A 12,500-nucleotide genomic window follows, 5' to 3' on the forward strand; every position below is an offset into this window, starting at 1 on the left:
CCCAATGATGACTCTCTCTGCTACTTATTAATACCGTTCTGGGAGAAAAAAATAGAGTCGTGTTGAATTATTCGTAAGAAATGTGTTTTAAACCCAGGCAAGGCGGTCAGACAAGCAGTCGAGCAGAAAGCAGACAATCAAGCACGAAACAGATTAGAAAATGATGTTCTTGTTTTATGTGAATTTTTCAGTTGTACCTCGGACTGTTGGACGAATCGAAGTACGATGGAACAAAATACTCAATGGTCGAGGACGTGTGCGCGGCTTCAGTTCAGCCACGCCCTAAGAAGAAATGGTCAAGTCTGAAGTTGTGAAGAGGCAATCAGTTTCTTTTGATTTAATTGGGTTAAAAAGAGAATCAGTAAGCGTAGTGATTCACAACCATAGACGATATTTTATCACTTTTGTCATTTTAGCGTAAAACGCTTTGAATATGTAGAAAATTCATAAAATGAAAAATCCCGCTATTCAAAATGTTAGCAACAGAATATACGGCTCTTGTTGTTTCGGGATGTTACGTTGTTCATTTAAAGAAACTGTTAGGTATAGCATGCTTATGACTAAGGTGTAGCAGCCTATATATGTAAGAGTTTGCTTCATCAGATCTTAAAAACTAAACCTCAAGTAAATAAAATGTAGGGTAAGTAAAATCGGTCACCCTGATGCGTGGTTTAAAAATCCGAAAACATCCAATTCTTAGTTTTGCAAATGACCAAGTTTAGCCGGTAAACTTGCAAGAGGAGTCATGGCAGCCATAGTAGGAAGCTAAGACAGTAGGACGACAGCAATGAGGACGCTGCAAATTAATTAAAAGCTAATAATGGGTTTAGTGATCGGTCATCGGTCACCCTGATGCGTGGTTTAAAAATCCGAAAACATCCAATTCTTAGTTTTGCAAATGACCAAGTTTAGCCGGTAAAGTTGCAAGAGGAGTCATGGCAGCCATAGTAGGAAGCTAAGACAGTAGGACGACAGCAATGAGGACGCTGCAAATTAATTAAAAGATAATTAATAATGGGTTTAGTGAACAAAAGACTCTGCACGCCCTGCACGTGAGTATCACATTTTGGTACATTTCTCGGTCGTTGTCTCCTTGAAAACGACGTAGGATGACCAACTTGGAGGTCCACTTGAAGGTTATTGAACAATCGGTTAAGATTTACCATCTTACCATCTTCCAAGTTTTCTTCTAACTTGTCTTTTCGTGGACATTGTCCTTACTTAAGCCCGCAATTGCTGCACTTTAAAGTGCTTTGCTATTATCTATCATTATTATTTACTATTATTATCAATATTACCAGGAACATGTTGAAGTTCTAACTGCTTTGTGCAAAGTCGTAATTTATGTAAACTTGTGTAAACGCTTCTAAAAGATTTAATTACATTTGTCAAAAATCAACGTTAACTTTGTGCTTCTTACATATTCTGCTATCAGGCGTTTTTTTTCTTCCGGGAGAGCGCGTACTTTTCGCGTCCTTCCAAAAAGAAAAGAGCGCCTGATCGCGGGTTAGTTGCTGCACCTCTGACTTTTAATGAAATGGGCCACCATGGAGTTCACTTTATAATCTCTGTGTGCAAGAGCGAGGTCTTACCATCTCAAATGCTTGACACTTAGCATCGCTTAGAGTAACAGTCCTAAGGAAGCTAAAATGGCCTATTTCTCACTTACAACACTGACGTAGGACTGGTGACGGCCGAAATTGAGAAACAATGAGGTGACGTCATGGCCTCCGACGTAAATACTAGTGGCGTATTCTTATACAAACATTTTTTTGTTTTGATCTTAAATCACTGAACCAGTGAGGGAAACCACGAGTGTCTCTGGATTTTAGGCACAGAAATAAGCAAATTTCGTCAAAACGAACGAGACCCAGGTTAGAAGAATTGGACTAAAATTTAATACTTGAACAATCCTTTGTACACGTAGAACTTGTTAAATTGCTGGAAAATAGCGACTTGACTCCCAACGACTCGTTTCCGGTCTTACTGTGTAGCTCAGTCGACTTGCACAGTCCTCCTTCCTCCACAGATGCTCGCGTATTCACGATTCCGCTGTGCGAAGTGTGTGCAGACACTTTATTATTATTATTATCATTATTATTATTATTATTTTTATTATTATTATTATTATTTTTTTACATACATTAATTAAATACAATTCTAAAACATCAATTTACACTACCCACAATACTGCATTTACTAACACTTCATTACAATACTTGTCTAATGCCTAGCTAAATATTATGAAAAAAAAAAAAAAAAAGGATTCCATGTACAGCCAAATACTTACAGTTCTAAGAACACAGTTCAAAAACAGATTACGGGTTAGGTTCAGAGCCCATGCACAAATCCCACTTCTCGTTAAATTTGTCCATGTTATTAGTATTTACACATACAATCTTTTCCGTTTCATACTTAATTTTTGCCTTTAGCTTAAAGGCGTTTATAACAGGAGGAGACACATTTCTTCTGCAATCCCATATATATGATTTAGCGACTAGTATCAAATAGTTTAGTAAAGGGCAATTTGCGTAAATAATACCAATCATGACATCTTGCAGAGTAAGGTGGACGAATTCTCTGGTCATTAGGAAGAAGAAATATTCGAAATCTTTCCAAATAGGTTGCACAAGGCTACAATGAAAAAGGAGATGGTGTAGAGCTTCCGGTTCTGAGTTACAAAACGAACATTTATCCTCTGTTATCGAGTCAAGGACTTTGTACTGAAATGCTTTTATGTATGGTTCAAAGGACACCTTATGCGGTAGCCAGAAAACCTTTTTCAAGTGATCCCCTGACAAATTAAAAGTTTTCCTCAGATGTTGAGAATTATTTGGAAGTTTGGCTTTTGAGTTTTTTATTAATGTGTAATAGTCCTTAGATTTCCTTTTTAACACATCAAAGTCTTTAACCTCTATCGTTACCAACAAAGAAATTTCAGGAGTGCTTTCCTTGGTTTTTAGGTGTAATGGAACGGAGTGGCGAAGTCCCGCCCAAGTTAAAAAATTATTATTACTTATTTTGCTTGAAATAAACTTGAAAGAGTTTGTGGTATCTGTGTCGAATAAAAGATCGTTTACAAAAGTTATGCCGTTTTCAAAAAGAGTTCGATAGAAGATAGGTTTGTTGTTTATTCGTATCTCTTTGTTATTCCACACTATATGTTGCCATTCTTTTTTTGTAGTATCATAAACGTCTCGGAATTCTGACCACCACTGAAGTAACTCGGAATAAAAGAGGGAAGGAACAAAATAGTCTTTGATATCGTAATTGCAATAAAATAAAAGGAGGCCTCCGTGACGCTTCAATAAAACTTGTAGGTAGCTTTTCCAAGCACCGTCATTTTCTCCAAAGATTCTTTTCAGCCAGGCTAGTCGTAACGATTTAATCATACTTTCAAGATCAATCATTTTTAGTCCGCCGTTCTCGTATTCATTTATCGTGGACAGTCGTTACTTTATCCGTTCCTTTCCATAGAAATTTAAATAATATTCGGTTCAATTCTTGGACGATTTCCTTTGGAGCCGGCAGAAGCGACAAAATATAAACAAATTTAGGAATGATTAAGGACTTAATAACTGTCACTCTCCCATAAACAGAAAGACCTCTTGAAGACCAGATATTTACAAACTTTTTGGCGCTGTCCAGCCTCTCGATGACATTCTTTTCATGCAGTAATTTAGTATCATAAGAATAGTACACCCCAAGGGCTTTGATTGGTTCGCCGCTCCATTTAATAATACCAAAGTGTGTGCAGACACCACCTTATTTCACGTCTGCGCGTCTCAGCATATTTTCTTTGAATCATTTCGAGTCCCCCCGGAAGAGAGAGAGATGAGTTGGTAATTTAATTCGGAGGTCTTGGGTTCGATTTTCAGCATAGTCAGAGTTTTTTCTCTTTCATTCTTTGGGCCCATGTCTATGACTTAATAGTCACTACCCCTTACACAATGATAGCAGGAGAGTTTGAGGTAACAAGGCGAGTCCCCCATATTTGGCCCTATATCCCGATGAAAATTATTTGAATTCCATGTCATATTGCGTGGTTACTTCAAAGACGGCACCTTAGTCAGTTGGTGTGAAAGTACACCGCACGGTCATGGTAACCACAGGTAAAAACAGGAGGCCATCAGTAAAAGCTTGCTTCTCCTATTCAAGTTCTGCGAGCCAACCTTTGCGCGCATATTTCTATTTTTGGAACGCCAGGAGTTCTTGTGCTTTTCACGTACTGCTTAGAATGGCCAATCAGACTAAAGTTATTATTTGAGTCTCCTGCTAAGGGGTTAGTTTTAAAAGCAGAGAGCTACACGCAAAGGTTGACTCAAGGTTATAGTGCATAGGGAGGCTCGTAGGCGCGATAAAAATAACCTTCACAACACGGACGCGATTTAAAAATAGATTTCAAGTAATTATCATGGGGAACAGGGATTCGCTCGCTGGAAGTTATTCTTTCATGCCTAGAAAGTTCCGAAAGCTGTAAAAGATTATGAGGCCACAGTCAATAAAACCACAGCACGGATTGGATACGAGTTATTTGGCTCCAACTATCTTCTGCGCCACATCGCAAATTGTGCGGCAAATAACATTTTCTTGCAGGAAATTGTTGAGCGGAGAGTTATAATAATATTTTGTTGATACCGAAAATTACTTGATACCCTGTCTATATACAAGGACAATCTTGTCGTTCATAAGAGCCTTCCTTCAATCTTACAACGTTATAATGACATCTGTTTCTAATAGAGACGGAGAGAAGATACTGATTCACCACAAACGTGTGTTCTGCGTGTTGCGTTTTATTTATCTTTGTTAGCTTTAGGTTCGTATCAAGAGGTTTAGTATAATTTCTGATGCATCTAAGAGAACATCCAGTTTCCAAGAAAAAAACTCGGTCGTATGAGTCTTGTAGATAATCACTTTCATAGCAGAGAAAAGAGGAAAACTTGACTTTTTTCATATTCAGTATTTTTCAGTAAACCTCGACCAGTTTGTAGGAACGTTTTAGAAATTCGTTTTCTTAGAATGATCACCCAAGCTCCAAATAATGTAGGCCATATTTTAGTCCATGCACCGAATATACCAATCCAAAATTATAAGTAAAGAATTACCAAAACTGGCTTTGTAGCCCTTGTTAATGCTTCGTAAAAAAGAATATGTTTAAGTTTGCTTAACTGAAATCCAGAAACGTTATATATGCAAGCCAAGTTACAAAGTTGAAACAATTGCCCATTCGATAGAGGATAAATATCAAAAGTACTTCGAAGTTTAAAAGCCCATGTCCAGCACACAGCTCCTACAAGGAAACGGAAAAGAGGGTTTGATGTCAGACTAAAAGTATTGATGTTATAAAAAGACTAAGTTGAAGCTGAATGGACGGACTTTTCAGCCTTATCATTCTCTACTGATGTAATACTTCGAGAAAAGTTCTGAGGACTGCCACTTGACAATTTGGACCTGCCAATTTGGCAGCCGAGGAATTTTTTAATCCAATTATTTCCAAATTGGACAAGCATGTAGTCCTGTTATCTATTAATTATATAGCTTCCAAAAACGGTTTGTTCTCACTGTTAGAGGCGAGTTAAAACCCACAAAGCTGCTTTAGGACGGTGCCTACTATGCTTATTGCGCATACGTTCTGCGCATCTCGAGATACTAGGGTTTCCTATCGGTGATGCTTACTAATACAGGGTAGTAGACTCCGTCCTTAAGTTCCCTAATACCTGCAACCTGATTGGCCAATACTCGGTTCTTTTATTTATGTTGACATTTGATTGGGTGATCAAAAGTATCCAGATTTTTCTCAAATTGGACGGTTTGTTCAAAGTTACGCAACTACATATTTAAAGAATGACATGTCCCCTTTAACCCTTCCCCTACTAAGAGTAATACTTATAGATTTTACTCTGTCTGACACCAGACGATTTTACTCGTCACTGGAAGCTGCTTCAAGGGTGAAAAGGATAACAACATCTAGGTCCACTCAAAAACTGTGTCCCCTTTAACCCTTCCCCTACTACGAGTGATACGTATAGATTTTATTGTCTAACGCCAGACGATTTTACTCGTCAACGGGGGCTTCTTTAGGGGTGACTAGGTTAACAACATCTAGGTCCACTCAAAAACTGTCCCCTTTAATCCTTTCCCTCCTAAGAGCTAAGAGTGATATTATAGATTTTAGTCAGTCTAACACCAGACGACTGTAGTCATCAATGGGGGCTGCTTCAGGGGTGAAAAGGTTAACATCTAGGTCCACGCAAAAACTATGTCCTCTTTAACCCTTCCCCTGATAAGAGTTATACTCATAGATTTTACTGCCTAACACCAGACGATTTTACTCGTCAATGAAGGCTGCTTCTTCTTCCCTACTGAGAGTGATGCTTACAGATTTCACTTTTGTCTAACGACAGGAGCCCACGAGTTCATGGGCTCCTGGTAACGAGATACATTTTTACTCGTCACTGGAGGCAGCTACAAAGGTGGAAGAGTTTACAGTACCCTAGCTTTTATTTAAACAAATTTGGAGCGTTTGCTGTAAGAGCAAATATGCTCGCCCAAACGAAGCCTGCAATCCAGGTCAAAATTATTGGGACAATTCGCGCTTTTCCCCCTCCCCCATTACAATGTTAACTTTTCACTGTCTCCGAAATCAAGATTAGTGCATCGATCGCTCAAATGTTTCAACATCGTACTCCAGGGGGAAGGGGGACGGGCGAAAAAGGCAGGGAAAGAAGAACACGCGTTGCTCATATGATGATGGACCAGGAAGCATGTACAATAAATTCTCTACTTTTCGGCCAAAATGTTCCAAAATGTTTTGACCCGGATTGTATCTTTCTTTAGACAACATTGACTTTCTGGGAAACATAATCGTTATACATCCACACTAACACTTACTCTCCAGACTTCTTACGAGCTGGTTTGGAGTTGTCCATCATGGTGTAATAGCTGAAACTGTCTCTTGGGTCCAGGTCGCTGATCGCCTGTGAATACAAGAAAAACAAGAAAACAATTCGCTTTGCTTGGGTGCAATGCGGATAAATCATAAACAAGTCGAAGGTTGAGGACTCGATTTCCCGCTCGTCATTAGTTTTCTCTCCTTGCTTGGGTGGGCCCTTTCCCATGATAAGGATTAACGCACTGATGGATTTTATGGGTTTTCTTGCACTACAACTTGCCTTTTGATAACTCACTCTCACCAACTGGCCGACTGCCTTACGGACCTACCTCCTGAACAGCGTTTGTTTTACCTTTCTTCTCTTTAGCACGAATTGCCCCTCGATGAAGAAAAGGTAAAGAACTTTACAGTAACAAGTGTTCAAGAAAGTCATAACCATTTTTTCTTGCCGATAAAGCGCTCGTAACCTCACGTGAACCCTAAAATATGTTGTTTTATCACTCTTATTCCTTTGGGCCTCAATTGAGCAAACCTTTTACTTCACGACTTGAGTCGTTTATTGCGTGTAGCATACTCTTACCTGTTCGTTTTGGGTGGGGCGAGATGGAAACTTCTTTTGGTAATCAAGGATAGCAGACTGTGCCACTTGAATCTGATCCGAAAAAGATGGCCTTCGCTTTCTGGAAAGTTCCCTTTTTATCTTACGACGTGTTTCCTTGGCCTTTCCCGGCACTGACTCAGTGCCCACAAAGTTCGGTGCTATTGCAAGGCAAGCGTTGTTAACTTCATCTGCAAAGGACAGGCGTCGTTTGTTTTGGCCAAGGGTTCCTGCAAGGAAGCTGTTGTACTTGTGGATTTTTTGCCGACGTTCCGAAGCCTTCTGTTCATGCTCCTTGTTCCTGGCCTGGGCATCAATGATCTCTTTAGCAATCAACAAGCTGTCAATGAGTGAGTTTCTCCTGTGTCCTGTCTGTTGTTTGATGACCTGCCTTAGCTCAGCATTGCGCCAATCCCGTTTTCGATCTTCATCAAGGACCTCTTGTAGTGGACGACCTCCAGTGTAGTCCAGGATGCTCTCTAAACCTGTACCATTAAGTATACAGTCCTCTAAATATTCGAATACAGACTTTTTCGCTCGCTAACTTTTTTTTGATGGCAACAGGAACTCCCTTTTATTTTTTTACTTATCATTTTTTATGGGCTCTTGACGTAAAAACGGATTGAATAAGAAAAAATCCTACCACCCCTCCAGAATATTTGTTCGTCGCTGTTAGTCAAAACGAAGGCGATGAATTTGGTGAATGCTTCTGGCTGTCTTTTTTGGGGGGAGGCCAACAGAATCCTTATAGAGATCCTTATAGAGTTCTTAATCCTCGGTTGGTGAACAACCCCCATTAAGAAGGTTAAGAAGGCTAAGGGGGTGGCTCTTTACTACAGAAAGACAATGGCTACTTAGAAAGGTCCCATGAATGGCTCTTTGAAGTACCTTTTTCAATGGAAATCTGACAAAACTTCATAATAAGGAGCATGTGCAACTAGTCCCAGTCCTTTGCCGTACGCTTCAGTGAAAACCATGTAAAACCTCTCAGGAAACGAAAGGAGGAGGCGGTTTTTTCACCGGATGGGAACCCATCCCATCATTAAGAAAATAACACAAACAGCGGTGATAAACATTCTATTCCAACGCATTTATCACCGCTGTTTGTGTTATTTTCTTAATCAAGCTACGATGGCCTAAGAACAAGAGTTTATACCATCTCATCATTTTTCGTAAACTGCAGTGCGAGCTTTTTATTTTGGCAAAAAATGAAACTGATATTTTAAAAAGCGTATCAAAGGAGCTCCTTATGACGTTATAATATTTTTTGACACATCTATTTTTAAAATCCATGCTACAGATTTTGTGTTAGAATGTTCTTATACTCTTGTACAAAAATTTGTGGAAACATAATTAACTCGCTGAGGAGTTTTTAGGCAATATCTATTTTGGTCACTTGATTTACTATATGGATTCAACATATAAAACGTTAAACAGAACACTCTTGGCGAAAGAGGATAACTGTAGAGTTAAAGGGACTCGAGAAATGATTATTTGAAGGAGTCCAGAGCAAGGGTTTCGTAGTTACGAGCCACTCCCCTTAGCCACGAGAGGTTTTCAGCCACAAAAGGCAACCGGAAGTGATCTACTTTTCTTTTGAACTTGTTTGACAGTACACTACGTATCCTTCCTCTACGACAAAATTTTATATATGAAAGCCATATATATTTGAATTGCGGAGAGAGTCAAGTTAAGATGCGCGTCATGGCAGTTATTGCTTAACGTTAGGTGAGCAGTAACGAAAGGAAAGCCTGAAAAATTCAGGTGTGAAATGGATTGTCCCTTCCTCTATTTGAGAAGACTAGTTGAAACATAGTTAATTGAGGGAAATGGTTTGGAAGCTCGGCAAACATCAAAGGAGAAAACAACGATGCCAAGATTTAGGTTGGAAAGTCCACGACCGTGCACAAGCTTTTGCTTTGCGCTCATACACTATGTATGAATCACGTAACCAAGAACACGTTTCTATTGGTTAGTTCCTCAGTATGGAGTAAACAACTATAGTGTTTTGTGCACGGTCAAGGCCAAAAAAGAGAACAAAAACATACAACAAAGAAATTTGTCGGGTTTCATAACCATTCCCCTGTATTTACTATGGTTGAAAACATGGGAGAAACCGTTGTCCTTGTATGAAAAATGCTCACCTCCAGTTTCCTTCCGTTGCTCAAAAATCTCGTGTGCTTAAGTTCCTTTTTTGGCACGATTCCTCCCCTATCTCTGTGCTGATCTCTTCCACTAGTTAGAGCTAAATGACGAATAAAATTCAAGCCCTTCCTCTCGTCCGTTTATTAGTAAAATCCAAAGACAAACTGCACGTTGTAGCCTTGTCTTTGATGTGTTTCTGCTACGTTTGCATTTGAAGCTCTTTGCCCCGAAAACATTGAAATAATTTCAAGAATCTTTGTCGATCAGAGGTTGTATCTTTGACGAAATTAATTTCGTGTCTTAAATCTTGGTGCGAAATTTCCTTGGGAATTATAAGCCTTGGGCTTAACATGTTATTGCAAGACAACCTGAATCTCCCACCTGAGCTTCCATATATTGGCATAGCAGCAACTGGAACTGGCATCTGGTAAGGATAAGCACCTGGTAGATTTGGCTGCACTCTGATGCTTGACAGCTCTGCGTTACCATATCCTGCTTCAGCATCTTGATGCATTCGGCGACACATATAGGCATAATACAGTCTGATTGGCCTGAAGAAAACATCCAGCATATTTATTTTTTAAAAAATGGATTTTTTTGTGGTTGTTTGTTAAGTTAACCTTGCATTTTTTTACCAATTATTTGTGCTATTGACCTATATCATCAGTGCAATTCCACTTAAATCCATATGTTTCAGCACCAGGCAAGTTCCCACAGAGTTTATGACACTGAAAAGGTCTGAGAAAGGACGTACGTACGGTTTATAGCCTTATCTTAGAGGACCTGAAAGGCCAACAATGGTAAAATTAAGGTAAAATTACAATGGTAGCACTTTCTCCTCACACGATCTTTTGGATAGTGATGTGACTGTCAGCCATCTGAGCAACTTGTTAACTAACATTAACTTATTGCAGTTTGCTAGATAATTGAGTCTCCACTGTCCATTAAGCCTGTTAAATTTTCGAAGGTGCCATTGCCACGCCACTGCCACACCAGAGAAACCGGAGAGCATTCAAATGTGTACTTTTTTTAACTTACCATGCGTAGATAAAAAAGGCCGCTGCCAGGAAGATGACAAATGTCGCTCCGATCGCGTAACCAAGAAGGCGCCAGGTCATTGAGTTAAAAGTGTTGTTATCATCCGTATTAGTATGTCTTTTGGCTTTCCTTTGTTTCACATCAATATCACGGCTTCCGCGATGCGCCAGCATCATACCATTCCAACGGAGTCCAGAAACAGGCAGCGAAAAGTGCTCCTTTGTCATCTTAGATTTGTCATACGGAGAATCTAGGTTGCAAAAGGAAGGTTTGGTCTTCAATAGCATTGAAAACAAGTAAATTATCAATCGTAAAGCATTGTATGTTGGGAACTGTATACGAAACCTATGGTACTAGGAACGTTATAAACGTAATGTAAACCCTGAATTGAGCAATTGAACGAACAATATCACTTGAAATTCAAGCACCATACAATTCTGCTTTCAAAACAATACTCAACTCCAATGATTCCTTCCACTGTGGAAAATTCGATTAAGGCTCTACTTTTCCACACTCAAGTTATTGTACCTGAATTCCCGTCTTCCTCTTCCTGTTCATACTTCTCTTCGTCAGCGTTCCACTCAGCATTAGATCCCTTCTCTTCATCGTCCTCGTCCTGTTCATCCAACTCGTTTTCATCATGGGGACTCCGATCAGTGTCAAATGCTTGTTCTTCTTCCTCCTCTTCGTGTTCGTTATACTCCTCTTCCTCGTCAGCGTCCCATTCAGCATTTGATCCCTTTTCTTCATCGTCCTCTGGTTCTTCATCCACTTCGTTTTCCTCATAGGGACTCTGATCAGTGTCAAATGCTTGTTCGTCTTCCTCCTCTTCCTGTTCATAATAGTCCTCTTCCTCGTCAGAATTCCATTCAGCATTTGATGTCTTCTCTGCATCGTCCTCTGGCTCTTCATCTACTTCGTTTTCCTCATAGGGACTCTGATCGGTGTCAAATGCTCGTTCTTCTTCCTCCTCTTCCTGTTCATAATAGTCCTCTTCCTCGTCAGAATTCCATTCAGCATTTGATCCCTTTTCTTCATCGTCCTCTGGCTCTTCATCCACTTCGTTTTCCTCATAGGGACTCCGATCAGTGTCAAATGCTCGTTCTTCTTCCTCCTCTTCCTGTTCATAATAGTCCTCTTCCTCGTCAGAATTCCATTCAGCATTTGATGTCTTCTCTGCATCGTCCTCTGGCTCTTCATCCACTTCGTTTTCCTCATAGGGACTCTGATCAGTGTCAAATGCTCGTTCTTCTTCCTCCTCTTCCTGTTCATAATAGTCCTCTTCCTCGTCAGAATTCCATTCAGCATTTGATCCCTTTTCTTCATCGTCCTCTGGCTCTTCATCCACTTCGTTTTCCTCATAGGGACTCTGATCAGTGTCAAATGCTCGTTCTTCTTCCTCCTCTTCCTGTTCATAATAGTCCTCTTCCTCGTCAGAATTCCATTCAGCATTTGATCCCTTTTCTTCATCGTCCTCTGGCTCTTCATCCACTTCGTTTTCCTCATAAGGACTCCGATCGGTGTCAAATGCTCGTTCTTCTTCATCCTCTTCCTGTTCATAATAGTCCTCTTCCTCGTCAGAATTCCATTCAGCATTTGATCCCTTTTCTTCATCGTCCTCTGGCTCTTCATCCACTTCGTTTTCCTCATAGGGACTCCGATCGGTGTCAAATGCTCGTTCTTCTTCATCCTCTTCCTGTTCATAATAGTCCTCTTCCTCGTCAGAATTCCATTCAGCATTTGATCCCTTTTCTGCATCGTCCTCTGGCTCTTCATCCACTTCGTTTTCCTCATAGGGACTCCGATCAGTGTCAAATGCTTGTTCTT

General features: G+C 40.0%; 3 protein-coding genes across 3 annotated transcripts in view; 1 reads left to right on the forward strand and 2 right to left on the reverse strand.

The window, feature by feature from the left end:
- LOC138055980 (fibroblast growth factor receptor 1-A-like) overlaps positions 1–978 on the forward strand; it is a 53,475-nt gene extending 52,497 nt beyond the window's left edge. Inside the window, exon 17 of the mRNA XM_068901837.1 lies at positions 192–978. Within this exon, the coding sequence (XP_068757938.1) occupies positions 192–314 (123 nt within the window). The 3' untranslated portion in view covers positions 315–978. The remainder of the gene's footprint in view (positions 1–191) is intronic.
- Positions 979–4,790: 3,812 nt separating this feature from the next.
- LOC138057974 (uncharacterized) lies at positions 4,791–10,081 on the reverse strand. Its single transcript, XM_068903876.1, has 4 exons — positions 10,017–10,081; positions 7,473–7,975; positions 6,892–6,977; positions 4,791–5,290 (listed from the first exon to the last, which is right to left on the reverse strand). Exons 1-4 carry the CDS (start codon positions 10,057–10,059, stop codon positions 5,263–5,265), a joined length of 660 nt encoding a protein of 219 aa, XP_068759977.1. The 5' UTR covers positions 10,060–10,081; the 3' UTR covers positions 4,791–5,262.
- A 315-nt stretch (positions 10,082–10,396) lies between these two features.
- LOC138055981 (protein starmaker-like) overlaps positions 10,397–12,500 on the reverse strand; it is a 3,059-nt gene continuing 955 nt past the window's right edge. Inside the window, exons 2-4 of the mRNA XM_068901838.1 lie at positions 11,202–12,500; positions 10,674–10,923; positions 10,397–10,418 (exon numbers count right to left, since the gene is read on the reverse strand). The exon at positions 11,202–12,500 is cut by the window's right edge and continues 669 nt beyond it. Coding sequence (XP_068757939.1) covers positions 10,397–10,418; positions 10,674–10,923; positions 11,202–12,500 — 1,571 coding nt within the window. The remainder of the gene's footprint in view (positions 10,419–10,673; positions 10,924–11,201) is intronic.

This window comes from Montipora capricornis, chromosome 7 (assembly GCF_036669925.1).
Source record: "Montipora capricornis isolate CH-2021 chromosome 7, ASM3666992v2, whole genome shotgun sequence".
Taxonomy (NCBI): Eukaryota; Metazoa; Cnidaria; class Anthozoa; order Scleractinia; family Acroporidae; genus Montipora; species Montipora capricornis.